Source organism: Fukomys damarensis, unplaced genomic scaffold, assembly GCF_012274545.1.
Source record: "Fukomys damarensis isolate Sample0158 unplaced genomic scaffold, DMR_v1.0_HiC HiC_scaffold_10, whole genome shotgun sequence".
NCBI classification, from domain to species: domain Eukaryota; kingdom Metazoa; phylum Chordata; class Mammalia; order Rodentia; family Bathyergidae; genus Fukomys; species Fukomys damarensis.
Window position 1 is genome coordinate 34,368,185 of NW_022900922.1, and position 26,280 is coordinate 34,394,464.

The 26,280-nt window shown below is 41.4% G+C and overlaps 1 protein-coding gene across 6 annotated transcripts in view; it reads right to left on the reverse strand.

Annotated features, from left to right (window-relative positions):
• Window positions 1-26,280, reverse strand: part of Fars2 (phenylalanyl-tRNA synthetase 2, mitochondrial) — a 445,419-nt gene that overhangs the window by 284,297 nt on the left and 134,842 nt on the right. For all 6 annotated transcript variants that reach the window (XM_010622793.2, XM_033761935.1, XM_010622796.3 and 3 more), the window contains one exon: window positions 11,381-11,512. In XM_010622793.2, the coding sequence (XP_010621095.1) occupies window positions 11,381-11,512 (132 nt within the window). The remainder of the gene's footprint in view (window positions 1-11,380; window positions 11,513-26,280) is intronic.

Consider the following 26,280-nt stretch of genomic DNA (forward strand, 5'->3'; position numbering starts at 1 on the left):
ACGGGGCAGCAGAGGGCAGAAAGAGCAAGGCCAGACCTGGAAAGCAACTCTGTGTCCCTCCACATTTCTGTTTCTACGAGCCTGGAAGAAGAACGATAAACACTAAAATGAGAGTGGAGGGGCCCCACTTATACCTAACCGCTTGTTTTATATAAGCATATTCAGTGCCTCTGGTGTACTAGGTATTGTCCTAGGAACTGGCAACACAACAGTGACCAAAATTCCTGACCACCCTAGTGGTTCAAGAGCCTCCCGAGACGTGTAAAATTCAGATACTTGTCACTAAAACTTTAAAAAGATCACACTGGGACCACACACATGCATGCCAGATACCTACAGTCACACCGTGGTACTCAACTGCTTTGAGACTCACTGAATTTGGTTCTTGATGCATTTTGATGTTCTGGTACTTGTTATTTGTTTGTCACTCAATGCTCAAGCAAACCAGGACCAGTCGGTGTGGATGGCCTCCTGACTTGCTACCCTCTCTGGTCGATACAATTTGTTTGAAATGCATCACTGCTTTGGGTATTCATCGCACTCCCTGGGACCAATTCATGATGAGTGCCAAGGTACCAATGTAGATACATTCATATACGCAGGTTCTTCCACAAGTCAGGAGCATTTCAAAAATCCCACGGGGACATTCCATATATGCCTTGGGTTTCAAGCCTAAATCCTGCCTGGCTTATGGGATTACCACAATATCACACTAAAACACTGATAAACAATCTAACGGCTCTGCTGTGGAGGGAGGAAAGGAAAAGAAGTCAAGCTCTTTCTAATCACCTTTCCTGCTAAGCTTAGGAGGGAGGAGGAGAGGAAGTGTTGAAAGAGTGAGAACATTCACCTGTACTGTCTGTGAAATGATCCTGGGGGAGGGACTCTCCAGGACCCTGTGAGCCCTTGGTAACTGAGACAACTGAAGAACATTGTATCAGTCCACCACAGACCATGGAAAAATCACTCCAAACTCCCAGTGGCAAGCTACCACCACCAGGCATGGAGAGGCTGGGACCCAACTGGCACAGGCCAGCTGCACTCGCAGCCTGTGGCTGGCTCCAGTCAGCAACCCTGACCTGAATGCCGCCCACTGTTAGGGGATGAGCAGGACACACAGGGCGTATTCACCCCCTAAGAAACGGGGAAAGGGCTATGCGAGCGGCCTAGTGGCTTTCAAGCCCTGCTTCACATCACATCTGCTAAGGTCCCTTCAGTAAACTCAAGCACAGGGCCAAGTCTCAAAGCAACAGGGCAGAGACGTGGTCAGCCCACGGGTGAAAGTGCTTCGGGGTCACAGGGCGAAGAACATGGACACACAGAAGGGTAAGGAACTGGGAACAGCAAGGTCAACTGACGCAAAATCCCACCTGGGTAAATTTGCACACCTTTAACTAGGGTACTCACTGTCTCCCACAACCAGCTTCAAAAGGTCAAAAGCCAACAGTTAGACTGTGTCATTCAGTTATAGTTTCAGCTTTAAGGGAGAAAATAAGAAAAAGCAGCTAAAAATATAAAATGAACTCCACATGGATGGGGGAAGGACTGTGGAATTAAACGGCAATTACACTATATAAATTTTGCAGGAACATTCTTAAAAGGATAGAATGTTCCTACTTTCCAAAAGTTTCCTGTATGCAGAAAAAAAAGTTTCCTGTATACAGAAAATGCGCTGCTGAAGGTATGTGACATATGTAACTTTGTAGAGAAATCATGCCGCCAACAGCATGCAACACATATCATGACAGCCGTGAAACTATCAGGACAGGAGACACGCACCACAGACCTGAATCTTGTTGCTAAAATCATTCCTTTGCTTACAGGAAGGGAAATACAGGAAGAATAGCATGGATTAAAGGTAGGATTAGTAAGAACTAAAAAAGCGCACTAGAAAATAAATCCAATTTTGTGCAAATGGTATAATCGGGGTCCCCGGGCTAGCTCTGAGCTACACTTCCTAGTCAAACAAGCACACCCTAGAACACACCTTCCCAGCCAAGGAAAATGTCACAGAGGGGACCAAATCTGACAGAACACAAGGAGAGAGAGGATAGATGTCTGAAAGTCATCAAACATTCAGATTCCCAATGCCAAAAATAAAAATACAGCAATAGCATCAGAGACTTAAACTTCCAGAATCAAATATGACAAGCAGAAAGAGTATTTTACAGAAAGTGTCAACTTACATCCATTCACATTTCCTGAAGAACTCGTTTTTTTGAAGAATGATGTGATATAAAGAAACTGAAATCTACTCTCCCTTTTAAAAGAGCAATGTTTTTTAAAAAAATGGAAAAGCCACAAACCTGGAGAATATAATTACAAAACATAGTAATGACAAATGATGAATATCCAATATAAATGTAGAATTCCTACCAGTCATTTAAGAAGAGACAAATGGAAAAATGAACCCTAGTCCAAAATGGACAAAAGAGAAATTATGCATGCCAAAAATATATAAAAGTGTGTTCAACCTTAGTAGTAATCAGGCATAAATACAAATGAAAAGCACAGTGTGTTACTATTCTAAAACTGGCAAAAATGGTTGAACAAAGTCAAATGTTCAAGATAGATATAAGTATATATGAGAATCACATAAATGTCTAAGATTTTTAAATTCAATTCACGTGACCATGGAAATACTTTTTATTTTCTTTTTTTTTATATTTTAATTTCTTACTTTCTATCCTTACAGATTACTTTTATACGAGAAAAAAAATTATCATCTTACCCATTTTGAAAAGGGAAAAAGGACAAACACGAAGTCAATATTTGAACATCTCTCTCCTGAAAGTTTCACTATAGGTCACAAGGAGGAACTATGAGGTAAAAACCTACAGATGGGGCTGGTACCTATGACTGCTTTTTGGAAAGGGCAAAAACAATGACTTAGAGGAAGGGAAGGAAAAAGAGAGGGAAAGCAAGGTAGGGAGGGAAAGAGCCAGAGCTGACAGACCTCAGTCGCTTCAGCTTCAGCTTGATCTTTTGCCTCACAAGTGCACTCAGCTTAATTTTATCTAATGAAGTTGATGCAACTACAAGACAAGTGGAACGAACATAAGCAGAACTCCTTCACCTGGAGTAAAGTCACCATCCAATTCATAGCTTGGTTGCAATGCAGGGGCATGAGCCCCGTGCAGTCTCTCCATTCCTTGGACATATCTGGGCAAGTATACAAACAGGTAGTAGAGGACTCTGGAAAGCTAGCAAACAGGAAAACTATGAAGGAGAGACAAAAGTCAGAGTGATCATCTAAAGGACAAAATTGCTGGTTTGTTTTTTTCCCCCTCTCATGATTTTTGCCCCAAATGGGTCCCAGTTGCAGCTGGGATGATACACAAGCCCACAGGCAGCCAGCTCTCAGGGAGAAGCCCATCTCTCCATGCACAGGGCACAGGGCATCTGCAGAGAGGGAGGGGATGACCCTGGGTGGACAGAGTCCAGAAAGAGACACTCACATCTGTGTGACCCCTCCAGTATCCAAGTGTCAGCCTGACACACATAGTTCTGCTCCAAGCAGTCCAGCAAAAGTTGAGACAACTAAACTAAGATGTGAGCCAGTCCCACAGCTACTGACTAACCCTGAAGTTTACAGGTGCACGATGAGCACCCAGCGAACATCACACTGCAATCTCAATAGCTGCCCATGGGAAACAAGTCACAGCCAAGACTTCACCAGCCTGCACACCTGCGAAAGCATGAACAGTCACCATAGGATGGTAAAAAGATCCAGAGTGTACACTCACAGCTCACAAGGCATAGCTCACGATGCCAAATTATTTGACAAAGAACCAGGAATAGCTGGGAGTAGTGGTGGACTTCAGTAATTCCGAGGAGCGGGGAGAGAGACAGAGAGAGAATATGAATTTCTCTAAAGAAGTCAATCTAATAAGACCTAGATATTGAAACTATCAGACAGATACCTTAAAGCAACAATAGCAACGCTGTTCCAAATAGTGAAAAATACTTCACAGGAATAAAAACATAGGCATTTTTACCAGGAAAAAAAAAAAGGAAACTATAAAACAAAACAAATTATATTCGATGACCAAGGTAGCAGAATGGAGATAACAGATAACAGAATTAATGACTGTAAGGACAGCAACAGAAATAAATCAGTCTGAAAAAATAGAGAGTAAAACAAGGGGTCAGGGTGGTGAGCAGAATCTCGGGATTTCTAGGACAGAAATCAAAAGAGCTAACATGAATATTAGACAAACTCAAAGAAAGGCATATTTGAAGTATCAAAATTACACTGTTGAACACCAAAGAGAAGACATTTTGAAAGCTGCTAGAAACCGAAAATATTGTATTTATAGACTAACAATAATTAAAATGATTATGAATTTTTTCTTGAGAAAGTAGGGTGGTAGAAGACAACAAAACAACATCTTAAAATTACTGAGAGAGAACAAGACCCATCAATCGTTAACCTATATTTAATAAAAATATCTTTCATGATAATGAGGAGATAAAAGAATATATTCCTAGCAGACATGATCTCTAAAAAATGCCAAGGGAAATTTTTCATATCAAAAGGAGGAAATCCTAGAAGGAAACATGTATCATCAAAAGTAAAGAAGAATCAGAAAAATATAAGTATCTAGATAAATATAAAAGACTACCGTTTTAGTCTTTATTTATTTAAAATGCCTGTGACTATTTGAAGGAAAAGGTGTAACATTAAACAGTAATGTTTTCAATACATATAGACAAAATATATATGAGTGTAACAATATAAAGTTAACTAGAGAGGGTGATGTAATGCTCAAATGGATGTTTTAATATTAATAAAACAGACCTCAAAAAAAAGAATTATCAGACAAAAAGATGGATATTTCATAATGATAAAAGGAGCAATTCCTTGAGAAACTGTAACAGCAATAAAACTGTATACTCCTAATAATATAGCCTCAAGAAATTATGAAGAAAAATTGACAGAATAAAAGGCCACAATTGACAACTGCATAATCATAGTAGAAAACACCTTTCTACAATTGAAAGAATACTGAAACTAAAAAAATCACTAGGCACAGAAAAGCTGAACACTACTAGGCAATTGCTTTGATGTAATTGACATTTATAGGATGTTCTACAATAGATTTCTTCTCAAGAGAAATGGAAACATGGCTACACAAGGGCTTTTATAAAAATACTTTTAGCAGCCTCATGTTTAATAGCCAAAACTGGAAAGAATGCAAATGTCCATCAATAAATGAATGGATAAGCAAACTGGGGTAGGTTTATACAATGAAAGAGTACTCCAGATAAAGACTAACAAACTGATACAACACTGATTGATATGCATAAAAATAAGAAAGGATCTCAAAAGCATTAGGGAAAGATGCCAAGTATAAAGGATACATACTCTATGATCCCATATATATAATATGCTAGAAAAGGCAAAGCAACTGAAATATAGTAGATCAGTGGTTACCTGAAGAAAAGGCTGGAAGGAGGGGCTGACTGCAAAAAGAACATGAGAAAACTTGGTTGGTGATGAAAATATTTATTACTTTGATTTTAGTGATGGCTTCTGGAGTGTATACAAATGTCAAAACCTGACAAATCACATACTTCAAATACTATTGAAAGTTCATTACACTTTAATTATACCCTAGTAAAATTGGGGTCATATTGAACCTATCCTAAAGATAGGGTGTTCAAAGCATGTTCCTTGTGTGAGTCCTTCACAAAATTATCTAGGGCCTTTCTTTAAAGCGCACCTACAGACTCTGACACTCTATGGGTGGTAGGCATGTTACCTATGCTATCCAAGTGACTGCACATCACACATCTAAGAATCACTTTCTAAGGCCCCATTCAAAGGCCACCTCCTCTGTGAGGCCTTTCACTGACCCAACTGGCAAACACAGCTCCTTCTTCTCATATCACAAAGCTTGCTCTCAAAAATGGTGCTTATGAAGTATGTAGGACCATGCTTCAGTGATAGTCCAATCTACCTGTGCTACTCAGTTTTCCATTACTATCACAAAACACCTGAGATAATCTAGTTATAAAAAGGAAAGGTTTGAGGGCCAGGGGTTTAGCTCATTGGCTGCCTGCCTCCAAAGCACAAGGACCAGAGTTTGATCCCCAGTACAAAATATATATATATTTTAAATTTATTTATAAAATGAAAGGTTCGTTTTATTGCACAGTTTTGGAGGTTTCAGTCCATGGCCATTTGGAACCCATGGAATCATAATGTCAGCAATGAGAAGACTCCTCACCTCCTGGGGGTCAGGGAATAAAGACAGAGGCAGGAAAGGGTTGGGGTCCCAAAATCCCCTTAGGGGATACCCTGAGTGGCCTGACTTCCCTCCACTGGGCCCCACCTCTTAAAGATTCCACCACCTTCCAATAGCACCAAGCTGAGGGCCAAGCCTTTAAAACATGGTCCAACACTGCATCATTTCAGATCTGAGCTAGGCACTGCCCTGCTGTCTTTCTAAGTTTTCAGATGGAGAAGGCAAATCTCCATTTTTGTAGCTTCCTCTTTGCCAGAACACTGCTGTGACACAAAAGATGCTAAGTATACAAGCAGGATGTCTACTTGTATCTAACACCATGGCTGGGTAAAGCCTCGGGCTCTGTAATCTAAATGTTCCCCACCCTAGGTCAGTAACACTACTTCATGTAACTGCATGTAGTGCAGAGATGAGTGATCAGAAGGAGGAATGGTCTGGAAACAGATTCACACTCACAAAGAAAAACAACCAGCGAGTGTACTAAGTGGGCAACGAGCAGAGACAAAGTACTCAACTCTGTTTCCAAGAATTAAGACTGACTCGGAGATGTACGTTCTACACATCTGCGTCATCAGTCTTCCACCTTGGAAGTAATCAGCACAAGACGAGGGTACAATCTTCTCCGAGCCCCTCTCCTCTCCTCTCTCTGCCCCTGTGCCTCTGCTGCAAACACTGACACACGGCACTGCAGTCACAACTCTCGGGTCTATGTGTACTGTGACCTTCTTGGAGGCAAGCACAATACCCACTGGCCTTCTACAACCTTAGCGGGACTTCGAGAAACATGGAATACACAAATAAGTAAACAACATTTACTCATTTTTAAAGCTGGAAACTATCCAGGTATGAGGGCGTCCCAAAAGAGTCAATTTTTAAATTTTAACAAAGAAGCAGATCCTGTTCTTGAAGTTATTTTCCACTTTAGATCCTCTTCCTCCCCGTTGGCCGAGGTACGAGGCTCACTCAATGGTAAATTCCTTCCTGGCCTGTGCTCCATCTTCTGTGCGAAAAGACAGGAGTAGCCTGACAGCCCAGTGGGAAACAGCATGTATATCTGGGGACATGACTCAGTTCTGTCCTCAAAACACCTTCTCAAGAAAAAACAAGTCATCGTGAAAGTGGTCACCAATCACATTGCAATTACCAAGGCTTCAGGAGCCTGAGAGCAATGGTGAAGATACTATGACCTAAGAAAGAAAAGATAAAGTAAAATTCCACAAGCCACGTGGAAGAGCCTTACTCTGTGTCCCCAGCACACGCGCCATAACCCACTTCAGTGTGTGAAATGTTTTCATCGACTGCTTGAATTAGAATCTCAGCTCACGCTTTGACTAAGTGCACTGTCACAGAAGATGACACACAAGCAGCACAGCCCTTGTTAAAAGACGTCTAATTATAGAACAAGTATCTCATTACAGAACATTTTATTTGAAGATTCAATTCATTCATCTGGTACTAGAAATGGAACCGAGGGCCTTCACACTGAGCTACATCCTTGGATCTTGTTTTTGTTTTTTATTTTGTTTTTGTTTTGAGTAAGAGTCTCAGTCAGCCTCGGAGTTGCCCATGCTGGCCTTGAACTTAGAATTCTCCTGCCTCAGCCTCCCAAGCCACTTGGATTACAGGTGTGCACCACCTTACCCAGAGTTAGATTTTATTCTTCATTTTATGTTAGGTAAAATGGTCTATGTGAAATCAATTTTTAGGCCCTTCAAAGTCATGTAATTTACCACCCGGGTAGTGTTGTTGCCAAGTGCTTAATTGCTCTAGAAATACTTATGTCAGTTACTAGCATGATCTAGCTATTTGATGTGGATCACCTTCCTCGGTCTCCGTAAGTAGTGAGCCTGACAGCATCTGTCTCACAGCTGCTTAGCAAGGTTACATGGAACAGAGCACAGAAAGCGGTGCTCACACTGGCACACCGTAGAGCTTGAACAATGTCTGCCACTGCTGCTGCCACCGCTCCAACATTAGCTGCGCGTTTCTGGTTAACTCGCACTTCCCCGACCCAGTGTAAGAACCCTAACAGAGACTCAGAACACCCATCCACTGATTTTTCTGGAAGTTCTCTTTAAAGACAGGAAATGAGGAAGAGAAGGGAAAGGAATGAAGAGGATAGAGGAAAGAACAAGTAGGAGAAAAGGCAGAAAGGGGGAAAACTGAAATAGGATAATGTCACCCAGTCTTTGAGACAGCAGGAGCTCAGAAAACAGAAAATCAGCTGTATTTGCAAATAATTTCTGTGGATAGGGACTGCCAGGCACAGAACTTAAAATTTTTGTCTGAAGAAGTCAACACACATTCATCTCCAAGAACTCAGAGCCAAACTCTGTCACAATGACTTCAAGTTCAGAGAGCAAAATCTACACAGGATTTCTTTTAAAAATTGTCTCTCAACCTCCATTTCTTTAGTTCCTCCCTCTTGGAAAATACGTAATTTAAATTTTATGGGAAAAATTTCCCACCAACTTGAAGCACAACCTACCATCGCTGTGAGTCACCAAAACACATTTGCATCTTAGGGGTGTGTGCTTGTGTTTTACTTTCCCCATTCCCTTCGAGAGCGTCCGTTATGGCTCATCTAATTATAGAACAGCAGTAGCATTAATGTACAATAATGATTTGGAAACTTGTTTTTGGTAACTATATTCAGCCAAATTACAGCATAAATAAACCTTGTAAGAACTCCTGCAAGATACTAGAAAACGTATAAGAACACACAATTTTAAGGGATGACAGAAAATGTCAGTTGGTCGCCCCATATCTGCTCTTGCCCTGACCCCAGGCGCCTCTAGAGGAAGCCTAGGATTCATTTGACTTTTTTCTTTAAAAAAAAAAGTATTTGCAGTCAGCTCCTACTCAAGGGGATATAAAATCTGACCTACTTGCCCCTACTACTTCAAATTCACCTCTTTCTAGTCAATCTATACACATCTATTGGCTGATTTTTCTTTTCGTTTCATTTCTGATTACTTTTTGTTTTCCCTCTAAATTCACTCAATCTAGAATCATGGATACCGAGATGACTACAGATCAAAACAGTAACTGGTTGCACATACTGAGAAGGTGGTTCTGTAATTTGCAGGATGGCCACTGTTTAAATATTTCCTACAAAGAGGACGCTCTGCTGATAAATGTCAGTGATGATCAGAAAAAGTTTAAATATCACAACATCAACAATCCATTTTCTCTGAATGTTGACTGTGACCAGATCCTCTGTCAAGTAGCAACTCAATTAATATTCACACTGAAAATATTAGGACAGCATCATTGTGTCCATTTCACTGTGAAAAAAGCAAGGACCACAAGAAATATGCAACTTGCCTGAAGACACACACTGTTAATTGACAGAGTTATAACAAAAATGCCTGGGTTTCAAGCATCTAAGTACAAGTCTCCAGGCCTCTTTTACAGGCCCTAACTTCAAGCTCTGTTGACCCTTGTCACTAGGACAGCCCTTTGAATATCTGAAAACCATCCATGCAGCATTGGCACTGTGCTGAGCTTCCCCCACCTTCCTCAGAAGAATGGAAAAGGGTCTGTGAATTTATTAAGCTCAGATCCCTAGAGATGGAGAGCGTAAGAGTAAAACCAAGGGAAAACTGGAATAATCCCATGAGCTCTGTATGCTTTTAGCTTCTTGTTTTGATCATCAATTTCAGAAGTCACATCCCTAAGCAGTATACTGTCAGTTCTGCTGTTAGTAACTCCTCTCCTGTATGGTCTCAATGGTAAAAACTGTTCTAGCAGTGTTGAGGCATGTGGAAGCTTCTATTGTCGATCTCAAGCTGGTTAAACAAACAACCCTTCATCTGCGACCTGGGCAGTTGTCATATGCATGGCCAAAGACTCCATCATCGGACCATGCTACCATGCATCCAACAGAGCCCATAGTCTGACTATGGATGTGTAGGCCATTCGTTGCTTAACCTTGCCTTGCCTCTAACAAACTTCAAACCATCCTGTTTCTTTATCCCACACATAAACCATAAACCTAATCATAAACCAAGCATAAACCACAAACCACACATAAACTATAAATCACATCCTAAAATTGGGATTTGGGGATCCCATTTCTTTACTATCCATCTTGTGAATAAACTCTTTTCCAAAATTCACTGTTCAGTGCTGAGCATCCTGTGCAGCAGCAGAATGGGCCTTACTGGGTGACAAGAGTGAGAAGGGAAAGCTAGGAAACCCATCTCCCAGCAACACAAGGTCCCACACTTCCTGCCACGCCGCCTCTTCATCTCTGTTCTCTAGCCCCATGAGCTGACATCACAGAGCCATGGTCTACCAGGAACCACCTTGTCTATCCTGCTGCAGACATTCGGACCGGCAGGCAGTGAATGCCCTTCTACAGGAGCACAGCAGAGGGGCCGCCAGGACAATCCGCCAGTTGCTGTCTATTCAGTGTTTACTATATATGCGCTAAGCTCAAATGCTCAGCCCTTTACTTTGCCTGGAGAATTTCTACTCCACAAATTTAAAAACTAAATCCAGATAGTGATTTTTAAAAATCTCAAATTTCTGAAACTAACTTTAGAAGCAATCTTTTTTTTTTTTTAAAGCAATGGTCCTGCAGCAAACAGCTGGAAAAACCTTTCCCAAGCACACACAGATAAGGGTAGCATTTAATCAGTGACCTCTTTCTACTTTCCTTCAGTTAATGACACTGTCTACATGGAAAGTGCCATAAAGGAAAGGACTACATATTTTGGGCCTTAGTGTTTTTATATTATGTTTGTGTATTTATGAAATACCTGCTGAATTTTGGATACTATACCGAGTGCAATAAGAACAAAAAAGTGTTACACAGTAGGTCTGTTCTTGAGTAGCTTGGAAGACACATTGCACTCACGTGACATGTACCAGATGCCTCTGGGGCACAGAGAAAGTGGCATGCCAACGAGCAGCAGCCAAGAGCTGACCTGCAAGGATGAGGCACCTGTGCAACCTGAGAGGTGAGAAGGGAGGCTTTCCCGAGCCCAGGGCCAGAGAGGGGTCGGGGCACAGAGGAGAGAGGACAGCGCCACCGCCCCTAGAGGAGTGGGGCCTGTCAGTGAGATGCTCGGAAAGGCAGGGTGCATCTAAACACCTGGAAATAAAACACAGGACTCTTCTACCTGAATTGACCAGCTGCTGTTCCATGACTCCACAGCCAAGAACTTCCAGCCATTCTCCTTGGAAGTGGATCTCCATCTCGAAGGAAGGATGAGTGAAAGGAAAGTAGCAGTCCACCCATCGAATCTCCAGCCCTGCAGAGGTTCCAAGAAAAAACAAAGCATTACAAGTCTACACTTCCTTGTGATCAAGTTTGCCCTTTGGCTAATGACACCAATTACTACAATCTGAGTAAAATAAATAGCAAACAAACTAATTTGCAACATGTTAGGGTGAGGCAATAAATCTTAAAACTTGTGAAAAACTAGGCATGTCTTTCCCAATTTGAAAAACACTTTGTGTAGTTCCAGGACCCTCTAAAACCAAATCAATCACCTGTCAATTCCCCAGAACCACCTGACAGCAGAAAAAATTAGGCCAAGATCAGGAGATGGGAGGTAATCCGGTTAGTTTCTATAAATGTCAATGGAACCATTTCAGTTTCCAAAAAGAAAAACCCTATATTTTTCTTTTTCTTTTTTGGGGGGGGGTACTGGGGATCAAACTTGGGTCCTTGTGCTTGTGAGGCAGGCAGTGGAACCACTGAGCTAAATCCCCAGCCCCACCGCTATATTCTTCTATACCAAATTTACATATCAACTGATAAAAGAAAAACTCTGAGTTTTTGGGTTTTGGGGGGGGGTACTGGGGATCAAACTTGGGTCCTTGTGCTTGTGAGGCAGGCAGTGGAACCACTGAGCTAAATCCCCAGCCCCACCGCTATATTCTTCTATACCAAATTTACATATCAACTGATAAAAGAAAAACTCTGAGACATCTCAGGTTTAATTATAAGGGCCAAAGGATGGACAGAGAAGAGATAAGAGAAGTTAATTAACAGATGCAGGAGCCCGGCATGGTGGTGCAGGCCTGTAAATCCAGCACTCAGGAGGCTGAGGCAGGAGGATTCCTGTGAGTTCGAGACCAGCCTGGCCTATATAGTGAGTTCCAGGTCAGTCTCAACTACCTGTCTCAAAAAACCAAAAATTAAAAAAAAAAAAAATTAACAGATGCAGGAAAATAAAAAAGACAATCACCTTTCTAAAGCCCATCACAGCCTACCACCTGGGTTTCCTGGGTGACCTGCAGGCCTAGGAACTTTCTGGAAGGTAAACATCCACTCAACCTGTCTGAGCAACAAGTACAGCATTTATCTCTCTTTATGAACTGCACTGCTATCCCAAAGCATTCCCTGCATGGTGTAACCATAACTGCGCCTCTCTTATCTACAGCTAAACTGATCTATGACTTCTTTCCAACAGTCTTAACTCTAGTCATGTGGACCTATTTCCCACTGCTACCTAGCACTGCTGATTGGTAGTTTTCAGGACTTGCCCCGGACTTCGTCCTTGTCTGGGTAGCACCTACAATGGCTTGGTGAACCCTCTGACTCAGAGATCCCTCTGGCCTCCAGGGTTTTGGTTTTACACAATCATAGGACTAGTTTAAGAAACACTGATCAACTTTCCCTCAGGTGAATATGTTTTAATTTTTTAAAAACTGCTTATAAGAGATGGAAAAAATATTATATTTTTAATACAGTAAGATCTATTTGCCAGATTAAGGAAAACAATTTAAAAGTAAAACATTTTTCCTACAGATGAATGACAAATACACGTAAGTCTAAAGAAACATGAAAAGTCACACTAAATGGCAGAACAGATTTTCAATAAGCAATCAGAAATACGGCACATTTGACATGATCATCATCGTCGTCCTCGTCCTCGTCGTCGTCGTCGTCGTCAGCGGAAAAGACAAGCAAACCCTAAGCAGAGAAAGCTGACATGGAGCAGGGTCCCTGACAGAGGAGAGCGAGATGAGATGAGTTGCCTTGAGCTGGAGACGCCGTGGGAAAGGCAGAGCGCATGCGTCCCAGGCATCACCGGCACTTGCCCCTCTGGGGACGGCTGTGCACTTCTTTCCAGGCCTGGCTGCAGAACTGATTCTCCATGACAACATGCCCCCTTGTGAATTTAAAGTACTTTACGAGCTCACTCAAGACTATCTATGTGTATTTTAAATCTTGCGAAAATCAGAATGTAAAATGAGTAAAAATAACAAAACGCAAATTAGAAATAAAGGGTAAATTAAAAGATAATAGGAAACAGGGTGAGGAGTCTTCCTCAAATGGAAAGGGGATCAAGAGACAGAGGGAGGGGAAAGGGATGAAAAGGGAATTGAGATGAGTTACTTCCAGGTACCAGCTCCACACAAGGAAAGGAAACATGTACTGTAAAAATGCACTAATAAAAAATTTTTAGAAGTTAATAAAACCAAAACATTCTCTATAATCCCATTCACAGATACAGAAAATCTTTGTTATAGAAGTCAAGGGTCCTGCCCCAAGTCACCAGCAGATGACTGCAACAAACCCTGGTTTGCTCAACTCTAAAACCCTGACCTTTGCAACTAAAAAGCAATTCCCTAGCCCAGTGTGGTAGCACACACCTGGAATCTCAGCACTCTGAGAGGCTGAGGCAGGGGGATCACAAATTCAAGCACAATGTGGGCAACTTGGCAACTTAGGGAGTCTTTGTTTCAAAATAAAAGACAGAAAGGGCTGTTCCATTGTTCAGTGCAATGGTTCAATCCCCAGCAGTGGAATAATGACAATAATTCCTAGCCTATCCATCAAAAATGGGATGAGAACAAAATTATGAGACATAGGACCTTCCCTGTACCCCCAAATTCCAAAGAAGAACGTAGATCTTCCTCTCTTCTATTTTAGCTGCATTTATTTTCTTGGTTACCTGCTGTCTATGGCAAGTGTCAGTCAAGTGATTGTTATGTATAACAGCAATACATATCTCCCCCTATTTTATACGTGGCATAGAAGGCAGACACGAAGCTTTACATGGGGAAATGTGCAATCTGAGAAATGGTAACAAATGGAGCTGTGAAATGTCACCCCTGTCATGGTAATGAGCAGACGCATCACCCCTACAACTTCCTGTGCCTCTGCCTATCCCCCCACTCCCCCACCGACTATAGCCCCAGCCTTTTCTCCTGGCCCTCCACATTCCCAAGTACCCCAGATCTGATGCTACAGCTGAGTTGGCATTCCCCTGGATGTTATAAGGATGAAATCACACAGAATGCACTCTCATCTGGCTTCGTTCACTCAGTATAATTACTGTAAGATTCATCCATGGTCTTACGCACAACAACAGCTTAATGCTTGCTGCTGAGTAGATTTCACCAACGCCCTTTCTAGCAGGTTGGGGAGAGGAGAGCTGGTCCCCTGGAGGGCCATTAGGGAAATGTCCCCAAGTTGCCCAAGAAGTCCAGCCTTGTCTGTGTGAAGCTCACATGATCAAGCAGCTGCTTATTACAGCCAAATCTGAGAAGATGGCATCTGCATACCTGTGTACTTGCCCTTCTTTAGGACCTACAATTCCCTATCAGTATTTTTATAAAAAGCAGCAAAGATGAATGACCCTGCTGGCAAAGAGAAATATATGAGGCCTTGGGACTTAAAATTGAACCCAGGCAGACTTGCAGACAAAATCACTTCCGCCATCCTTTAACTTCTACTAGGTAAGTACAAATCATTTTATGAAAGCAGTTTAGAAAAATAAATTTTGTGTACCTGGCTTTTTTTATTCTTGGCTTGAATCTTACCAAAAACAGCAACAGAGTAAGGGCTAGCATCACAATTTCACCTCACACAATTAAATACTACCCAAGCGCCTGGAACACAAAAGGGGAAGTCTGCACAAGTTAATTTGCTGAGTGAACCTTTTTAAAAACTCTCTGGACTCGCTATAGAGAGTCTAGTTTATATAGTTTTATATCTCACAACTATAATAGCTTAGGTTTCCCTAATGTGAGACAAAGAATTTTCAAGATGTGTAGAAGCATTCAAAAGAATCATCTATTGGTTAAAGTCATTCCATGATCGAGGTACATCAGCAAGTAAGCGCCTACTGCAGGCCCCCCAGAGACCCAGGCCTCCGGACAGAGCCCCTGTTTACTGGCACTCATCGGGTTGGGGCTGATGGTGCCAGCCCCGCACAAGAATGGAACAACACGGTGGTGTAAGGTCACTTCTCTCCGGTAACCTTTCACTAAAGGCTTCCAGTTTATTGCTTCCATAATTAAAAACATGTAACTTTGATTTGCTTTGTAATACTCAACAAATTCTGAAAATAAAATGGCAGTACATTGCACTGACCCTTGCTCTTGGGGGCAGAAGACCTCAACCACCATGGCCCTTAGCTCCTTCCCGCTCAGTCACCCTCCAGCTGTTTCTGTGAGTGGCAATGAAAGTAACTGCTCCTGCTGAAAGCTAACCCCCCCCCCGCAAAGCATGAGAAGGCAAAGAAGGTAAACGTCTTCCAGAAGCCACAAAGGTGACAAATATGAATGACCTGAACAGCACAGCCCATTGATAACACAAAAACTAAAACGGAAAACAGATAGGCAGATGTTGTGACTATGAGAATGAGCCACTTTCAATCCTTTTACTCCCTCGGAGCCTTTGCCAAGTTTCTTTTTAAAATCAATACAACCCTGCAAAGAAGCCAAATCTACACACCACTATTTACTCTTCTCCTCTACGTTCTTCAATTATCAGTTTTTCCTACGTTACAAAAAGAGACAAAAAACCCAAATCTGCCAAACTTATTTTTGAGCAGCCTCTGGCTCTACTTCAAACATAGACAGTAATTCTTTGAAAGTAACGTATATTAGCTAATGTATATTACCAAAATACCATATTCTTTTATATATTCTAACAACTTAAATATCAGTTACACTGACAAATGAACACTGTTTTCTTTTAAATCACTGATACTAGAACTATTTTTTAGATATTTTGATATTAGCCTGAAAATATATTTGTTCTTATTTTTTTGCCCCATAACCTCAAAATTATTGCAAAATTATATCTGGTTGAAAACACATCTTGACTTGCTTTTTATAATAAAAAAATAACTAGCTCAAAATTATGACATATTTCACATGTCAAGCAACAGTATTCATCAAAAACATCCACTAAAAATACCACACATTTTGTATACATTAATAGAGGGAAATTTTTAATAACCATGTCCAAGATATATGAATCTATTATTCATTAGAATAACCTCTTACTCGGGTTAGAGGGGAATTTAAACCTTGTTTTATATATCTAATGGAATGGAATGTTGAGGTCTTTTTCTTTTTCTTTGTTTTTTATTTTTATTTTTTTGGATGGTTAATAACTTGCTTAAACCACATTTACACATGAAGTTCAGAGCTTTTTAAAATGACTTCAGAAATCACAAGGTCCTGAGTTCAATCCCCAGTACCAAAATAAAATAAAAAATAAAATGTCTTCAGAAGGCTGTGAGATTATAGCAACTCTTTAGGAACGAACACCTCAATTTTCAGCCTAGAGCTGAGGAGAAGAAATTTTACTTTTAAATAAACCCAAATCTGAGTTCAAATCTCTGCTTCCTGCCTTTTTTCCTGTGAAACTATGGGAAAGTTAATGCCCTGGGCCCCAGCTGCCTTATCTCCACAGACTGTGTAACAACAGCTATTTTACCCAGAAAAGATCTTGCAGGAGTCCAGGTTTTCCCAAGCAGAAGAGGTCCTCTTGGGGAAACCCAGGCACTGACTGCTTTCTCTTCTGAATGGGAACACTCAGTTGGTTCAAGAATTAAGACAGCTAAAAGTCTAGAGGCAATTCCTCAAAGGTGACCTCCAAAATGGTAAGCGGAAGTTCTTTCCACCATGGTGATGGGACCCCAAGGGGAAAACATGCAGCAAGAAATCCAATTCTTTCTCAATTCTGGCGGATGCTGTTACCTCACACTGAGACCAGGGGCCAGGACGAGTGTTACACCTTGCCCACTCCATGCACGGTTTCTAAGACCTCTGGAAAGACCACATGGGAACACAGAGTAGAATGGATGTGGGGCATGGTCAGGTCCGCCTCTCTGCCTCCTGTGCAATGCACGGTACCTGAGCAGTCTGTCTGATACCTGTAGACATCAACTACATTTCACTCCACTTCCAACTTAATAATAGATCTCACACTGAACACAGTACACATGCAATTTCACTGACCTAAGGTCATGAAGGAGATTCTTCCCATGTTCTCAATCAACTTACATTAAAGATGGGAATTTGCAATCAGAAACACCTTCCATGGGCAGTAATATCTAAATTTTAGAGCAGTTCGTGGCTCCAACTAGAGGACACCAGTGATTTCCTACATCCTACCTAGGCTACCCTCCACTGAAGCAAATAATTTTTAAAACTGACTACACAGATATGCAATTAATCACGGCTATTCAGCATCAATTTTTCAATATTTTCCATTAGCAGGCACCAGAGGAACAGTAGACTAGAAGCCGGAAGCCAGGGATGTTCCTATGCTCTCCTGACAGCACATAGCATGTATCCAAGGAAGGAAAGGAAGGTAGAAAGGAAAAGGAAGGGGGTTTCCTCAAGCTGAAAATACATTCTGGAAAAACTGGTGTCATCGAGATCACAATTTAAACAGGGGAATTACCTAGCTGCCACAGTCCCGGAGATCTGACAATTCCATCTTTTCTGCTTCTGTAAAACCCACAACTTTTCAAACCTAATATGTAATAACAGCATATAGGCCAGATTTTTCTTTTTCTGATTTCTGAATATTGTTCAATTCTAATTGCTTTCTTACACAAATTTCTTGAACAGGTAATCCAATTACATGGCTCAAACTCAAAACATTCTAGCTGGACACATCTACGTAACAGAGCCCAGTAAGAAATCTCACCTGCATCCCTGCCCTTATCTCCCCCCACTCTCCTGAAGCCTTGGAGTACATTTACAGGGTTTCTCTTTTATTGCCAGATGCAAGCAATCACGAATTTCCACTTCTATTTCCCTCTTTTCTTCCCTAAAAACAGAACACGATGTCTCCGCCATGCTGTCTTCACTTAATGGTCTGCCTGGAGGCGCCCCACGTGAACACACAGAGTGCTTCCTCACACTCCTGTAGCATGTTCCACCATGTGCCCAGCCCACATTTCTCTATAAGAACTCCCAGAGTGATGTGTATTTGGAACATACCCAATATTTGTTATTGAAAGCAATGTTGCAGCAAAATACCCTGTTGGGTTAAAGAGTAAATACTTCTATTATTGTAATAAACATTGCCAAGTTGTCCTCTATAGGTGCTACATAACATTTTGAACTCACAATGTCTCAATATTACTCACAGAGGACAAGGCATACAACTAATTAGTGAAAGAGCCAAACTAGAGCTCAGGTCCCAGATGGAGAACCAGAGCTGTGCTGGGCTAAGCCCACCAGCTTGACCCAAGGCAACTCCCTTGTAGTAACTGCATGAGTCCCCATGGACGAGCATCCTGGGCCCTGCTGCCTCCCTTACCCTATGCTGTCTGTCTTATCTGGATCTCTTGTCTCTCCTCTGGCAAGGGAAAAGAATAGTTTTTGGACCTTGCAACTATGTGAAAGGCAGTAAGAAGAAGAGGGGGCACATTTAAGGCATGAAGTATCCATGTAAACATTTATTCCATTTCCAAGGCCTGCCTTAGAGGCAGCAGGAAGTCATTCTCAATTTCCACTTTGTCCCCACCTAGGGCCTTACAAACCTGGTAATGCCACCACTGTGAGTTTTTAGTGCACCATATATATCTGGTACTTCAACACATAGCCAGGCACCCTGAAGTCCAGTGCTACAGACTGCTAAGTGGAATGGAACCATTTGAGCTCCAAGTTAACGCTAAACATCACCTTTCTCCTCTCACAGAAAGTAATGAAATCCTCAGTGTGGGGTTTGCCAAGCTTGGAGTAGAAAATGTTAGTACTGTTCACAATGACTCCCTGTACTAAGACATCTGCAAAGTTATGGGGGAAAGAACAAGGCTAGCAATCCCTACCCCCTACCCCCTGGTGATGGTGTGACTGATCCCGCAACTGTCTGTCTCCTGTGTGACTGAGGAGAAGACCAGTGTGGCAGAGTGCTTCAGGCTATTGCTCTACAACCCCTCTAGGTAGAAATCCTTTGGATTAGGGCTTGGCTATGAAGATGTTATTCTCATTTCCCTACCTCACAATGGGGTTAGAAATAAAGTACAAACCAATTGGATGCACTCTCATTCTGTGAGCAGGCATGGGGTCAGAGACACTGGATAAGTGGCACTCCCACAGGAGACAGCCTAAGAGCATCCTAGTTTGGGGGTGACTCACAATGCACAGCTTCTGGTTCAATCTTCTTCAATGCGCACTCACAGGAAACCCACTGCAGACCCCTATGGGCTATACAGAGAAGACTTGTAGACAGAAGGCTCACACTTTCCACGCTCCTCCGGTCCGGCCAAGGCAGCATGTATGCAAAGAGCCCTCCTAGATCAGGACCAAATGTGAACTCTACCACTTTGAGCTCAGTAACCTCAGACAAATTCACATCTCACTGTCTCAATCTTAAGCTAAAAATAATACTTCACACAAGGGTTTTTATAAAAGTCATCATGGAAACATGCATTGTACCATATGCAAAGAATGTGGTACAATGCTTGACACCTAATAAACACTCAGTGGGTGATGTTTTCATTGAAGGTTATGAAAATCGATCATTAGTCCTTTTAAAAACCCTCAGCTTTTTATAAAACATAAAGAAGTTTCTAACTTATATTGCAGAAGAAACTAACATATGTTGTTCATTTAGTATGTGCCAGTTACTACATTAAAATACTTCCCTTAATGCTCACCCTGACTTAAGACTGGCATCACACTGTGCAGTAATTCCTATGCCCGGTTTAAAATGAAGGAGATGTGGCTCAGACTGCTTCGGCGTCGAATCTAAGTTTCTGCTCAAGTTAGTAATGCAAGATCAGAGCCCAGTGTGTCTAGCAGCAGAGGCCCACACTGCCCTGCCCATGGCACACAGTGAGAAAACACTGGCTCTGGTGCCACACAAAGTACTTCTGCAAGGCCGAGATGTTGCGATCAGACTCCTTATTCTCCTACAACAGGAACAGACGGCATTCAATAAGGAATACAAAAAGCAGCTCAGTCAAAGTCAAAAGAAGGACAAACACCTCCACAGGCCACTAAGTAGGTTGGGCTGGCGAGCAGGTTCTTCGGAGGATCAACATCTAACAGAAGGAAGACAGTGGCAGCAGGTTGGGAAGAGGAAGCCATCAAGTAACAGCAAGGAAGCCCAAAAAAGCCTTTTCCTCGCCAAGGATCTGGACAACACAGCCCATCAGATCTGCCCTGTGCAAAACCTGTTGCTCCTGCTGCCTTCAGGCTTTGGGTGTGGACAGCCCAGAGAAGGGCAGACCAAGGGCAAGGAGGGTGCCAGCAGCTGGGTCTGTCGCCAAGGAAGGGGTAGTGACTCCAGTCAGCCGGACCTTTAGAGGGGAAGCTGTAGGATGCACTTCTGTGATCACAATTGGGCTTTTTGCTTTTAAACAAAAGGGGAGCACAGTGACACCCCTGGCCAGCAGCAGAGCGGCACAATCCATCTCACCTCTTACCAGGTGGTCTACACTGTGCCATGGGGCAAAGGTATTAAAGGAAACCTGAATATCTAAGAAAGAGACTGCCTCAGAAAGACTATAAACCCCAAAGGAGAGAAAGAGAAATTAAAATCTTAAAAATCCTAAATCCCCACTTTAGTTGCTCTCAAAGAAATGATCTGCCAAACACAGCACAAACTATATAGAAAACAACTGAGAAATGTGAAAAATGACAATGAATTTCACAAGCATCAAAACAGTCCAAAGGGTGATTTTCTTTCTAATTCTAAAATGATAACCTTCCTTATCATAGCCTGAGGATGCGGATACAATTGAAATGTTAGCAGAAAATAATAAACCACATTGGAGGGAAGAAAGAAAACTGAAACTAAAGCAGCTGTAATAACAACAAATTGCCACAAGGAAATAATGTGTTCTAATTTTTAATTTTACTTTTCAAGAACAAAGGAATCCAACAATAATAAAAGGTGAAAAGCCTAGATTATAAAAATAAATATAAAAAGAGTCACTGAACATTCCTGAGACCTAAGAAACACTATCCATTTGCTAACTAGTTAGAAAAAGAGTGAATCTAAAGTTTTACATGACCCTTGGTAGCCAAACTGTAACTAGATCTGGTGCAGCAAATAGAGGGGTTAGCACAAGCTGGCTGCCAGGAGTCCAAGAGCAGGAGGCCATCAGAGGTAGCAGCATGCAAGGGGCCCAGTTTTTATTATTTGCTTGAACATCATGGTTTTCACAGCATCACAATTCAGAAATATTATTAAAATGGTTTCGTCCTATTCTTTCAAAAAAGCTAACCTTTACCATTGCTCTGAATTCAGACTGCATGGGCTAAAACTGGCTCTGATGCTTAACAGAGTTACAATCTTCACAACTTAACTTCTCTGTGCCAGATTTCTTACTTGAAAATGGAGACCACCATACCTACATGTCAGATTTAGGTCCAAAGAAAAAACGTGTCGCTCACATGGGGTTAGAGACTGTTAACCATCATCTCTACAGCAGCCATCAATCATCAGCATTACTGTCTTTATGAATCTAAATGACATTCAGACTAATTATGCAGGTGCAGAGTTAGGGTTACCGAGACATTTTTCAGAAGTTTGTAAACAAACAAACAAGCAAAAACAGTAGCAACAGCAGAAAGCACAATCAAAGGCTGCGCTGACGTGCCTGAGCTAGGGACCACGCACTTCCCTCCTGAGCTCAGGGAGGAGCGGAGCATGGTGAGGGCTGTGACTGTTTGGGATGAACACAGAAAACATGCACACTCTCTGTTGTCTGTGATGTAGACACCCTCTCTCTCACATGGTTCATAACCCAGGTCACCTTCCCACCCCGCTCCACGTGTCCCCTGCAAAGCAGTACAGTTGATGTGACAAGCCTGGCAGACACACCTGGGGATGGGCGCACATGTCTTCCAGCCATGGCTCAAGCACTGGCACACGGGGGTGAGTAAAAGACACATGAGTGATGCGTTTCTGGGTGTTCAGCCTGTGTGAAGGGATTTAAAATGACCGTGGCCACAAGGGGAGAAAAGATACAAAGATTTTTCACCGGTAGACTTTCTTTTTTTGGTGGGGCGGGGTGGTACACAGGATTAAACTCGGGACCTTGAGCTTACGAGGCAAGCAGTGGAACCACTGAGCCAAATGCCTGGCCTCCCACGGGTAGACTTTTGTGCACATGAACAGCATGTATTCTCCAAACACGTGGGTCTTTTGCTGTAATTCCACTTCACAATTCTGCTAAGTCAATGTCACAAACAAAAAGTGAATGGGAAGATCTATAAAATCAGCAACATTGATCTGTAATTAAATTTTACACTGAAAAGTCTAGGTCGACAACATTTGAAAAACAATAAAACAAATATATGCCCAAAAACAAGAAACCACAATATCATGACTGTTTCAAAATTTAAGAGTCTTAATTCCTAGCCATGCACATGCCCACCACATCAGGACAGGCACCATAATCAGAAAAATCCAGTATCATGGAAAGGTTTTCAAAAGCAATCTGCTTTCTGCAAATTTTCACCTCAATGTGTGGCTTTGAATGACAAATACAACTGTTAAAAAAACAACCCCAGGGAAAGCCCAGAAGGACATTCAGAGAAATAGATATGCTCAATCCACAGAGGGCCTAGTACAGCATTTGCTTTTGAAAGCATTTGCTAGAGTTCAGGGAGGGCACTGCAGAATTTACCTCACAGAATACCCTCACCAGGCTGGTACACAGAGGCATAGCATTGCACTCGACCTAATGCCGAGGACAGGCATGGGAACCACTCCCTGACTGTTTTTCTCAGTCCCGCACGGTCTGTTTTGACCATCTTAATTTCCCTTCCCTTCTTTCATTTTTACTGTTCTCCCATTCAAAATGTTTAACTTATAAGGCACTGTCATGTGTTACTTCACTTGGTTCGCCCATGAAACAAGTACTGTCTGAACTCTGGAAAGTCAGAAAATGGAGGGCTAACATACCAACTGACCCGTTCAGTGTTTCAGAGCAACTTCATTTTACTCATTCTGTTTCCACACTACCATTTCTCAGTGGGCATAAGACTGGCTGTAAATCATTTTCCCTTCCTTTGCATATATTTTCTCCCTAAATCTGTGCACCATGTTATGCTTTTTCTCAATGACTGGCAACTGTGTCTCACCTGCTCTGCTAGCTTTTCTTCCTTTCTTCCCCTAGCTCCCCTTGTTTCACCCCTGGCCCTCTCAATGGCTCATTCTCACTTTTCCTGTATCTTGCACCAGGACCTGGCCTGGGGCACATGCTTGTCCTGGTGTAGCTGCCCTGCTCTCTGTGGCTCCTTGAAGACTGCAGTTATGTCCAGCCTGTTCCATAGCACAATGCCTGCAACCCTGTAGAAATTCAGTTTCTAAATCACATAAATAGCATATCATTTGATTACAGAAATGTGCAAGAAGATGTAATTAAGGATAGCTCTGAAAAGATTCTCTCCACAGTTGGACAAGTTCAGGCTCATCTGAATTTTTCTATAAAGGTACCAGAAGCAGAACAGTACCTCCTTGAAATACCAGGCTCCTTTCTATCCCACCGTGCCACTGTGCTATAAAATGACCTGAGCAACACACTCCATCTCCCTACATTTCAGTGTTAAATAGATTATATGACTGTTAAAAATGTCCCAATTCCATTCTTTCATTATGAAAATAAAGAGACGCTGGCTGTAATAGGATTTTCACATTAGTAATCTCTACATGAAGCTTGCTTCACTATCACATTATACCATTTTAATATGGAATGTTTTAAATCTAGAAACAGGAGTAGAAAATAGCAACCATCCATAAACCCATTATTCAATTTAATTAAGTCAGAACATTTTGTCATATTCAACATTATATCTTTTTTAAAAAAACAAAACATCATGAAAACACATACATCTTAGGTTCTGGACCAACACTACTATTATCCCCCATCCCTCAGGAAAGGCGTTATCCTGAAGTTGATATGATCTTTTAAAAATTGTATATGCATAGAGAATACAGGAGGTCATTTAATGGCTTCTCAAATATCACATGAGTAACGCATGTCACAATATGGCAGCAAAGGTGTTCAAAAATACCTTCTAAAACAAAGCAGCAGGGGGGTTTAAAATGTCAACAGTCTTTTTCAATACACATTTGGTTACATGTATAAATAGGAAAAATCCAGACATATGAAAATTACTGATGGCTCAAGCACTGTGAACAGCAATGTCCTAATTGGGGAATGGAGACCATGGCTCCTAGCAAAGGCCAAGACTTTGTATTATTCATTATGCCTTTATGTGTTATCTCTTATAAATGTTGGGCTTTAAAAGTTATCTCCTACATGAAGAACAACAAAAGATACACTTTCCTGTGATTAAAATAAGCTTCTCTTCATATATTTCGTCGTCCTTCTAGATGCAACACGGGTCACCATGTGGGAACCATTTCTCTCTTCTGGCTTGTATATCAGGAAGTTCTTTTAAAAAGTGGAAATTTATCTGACAGATCACTTCACTTCTTTCAGAATGGTGAAAATTACAGAGACTGACCACACAAAGAGGTGCTTTAGATGTAGAGCAATTGAAATTTTCATACGCCACTGGTAGGAACACAAAATGGTACAACCACTTCAGAAAATGGTTTATTAATTTATTTGCAAATTAAACAAAATGATCTAGTCATTTCACTCCTAGGGATTTACCCAACATAAGTAAAAGCATATGTTCCCAAAAAGATTCAGACATGAATGTTCATAGGAGTTTTACTTGTAACAGCAAAAAACCCTGAAGCAACCTATATGTCTTCCAGTGCATGAACGGATAAGCTGTGGGAGGGAATATTGCTTAGCAGTAAAAAGAAAGAACTACTGATAAACACATAACAGTGATGAATCTCACAATAATTACACCAAGTAAAATTACGCAGGCAGACTATAAAAAAGAATGTATACTATAAGTTTCCACTCATATAAATGTAGAAAATGCATACTACTTAACAGCTACAGACAGCAGATAACTGTTTGCCTAAGTGAGACACAGTACAGGCAGGAGGAAGACTTTGGACAAAATGTAAGTATGTATTATCTTGATTTTTACACTGGTATCAAAAGTACATTATGTACATTATAGCAAACTTGAAGGACTATGAAAATATACTTTAAATATGCATAGTGTATTTAATGTCAGTTATACCTCAATTAAGCTGGTTATTTTAATCTCATAAAAGAATTAATGAGAATTCTAACCATGCTAGGCTTCTGTCTTCCAAGTATTTCACCCCTTCCTCCTTTACCTCCTTCCTTCCTTTTCATCTTTTCCTTCCCTCCTTCATTTCTTCCCCTGGCACTGGGAATGGAGCTCACGGGCTTGCACAGGCTAGGCAAGTGCTCTACCACTGAGCTACATTCCCAGTCCTGGAGCAGAAAATCCCCTAACCTTATCTTCACATCTTTCTAAAAACAAACAAAATAAGTTAAGTATGAAATAGCCAGAGGGACAGGGAACATTACCACAAAAAAATTTTCTTGGAGGAATAATTAAAGACAAATAACAAAAAGTAAGAATCTAGATCTTAACAACACTGTTCTTCCTACAGAAAATTAACTGTTAATATTTTTACTGTTGATAGCAGTAATCAGTATGCCAATATATAAAATAGTCTACTGGGCTCATTCACATGGTTAGGAAACTAGCCCATCTATCAAGTCCGATCTACTAACAATATAATAACACTAATCAGCCTGGATACACTTTCTCCCCACTAATAATAGTGAGCGTACTCCATTATCATTCTTTTTTTTTTTTTTTTTTTTTTGTCCCGGGGATTGAACTCGGGTCCTTGCACTTGCAAGGGAGGCCACCGCAACTGAGCAAA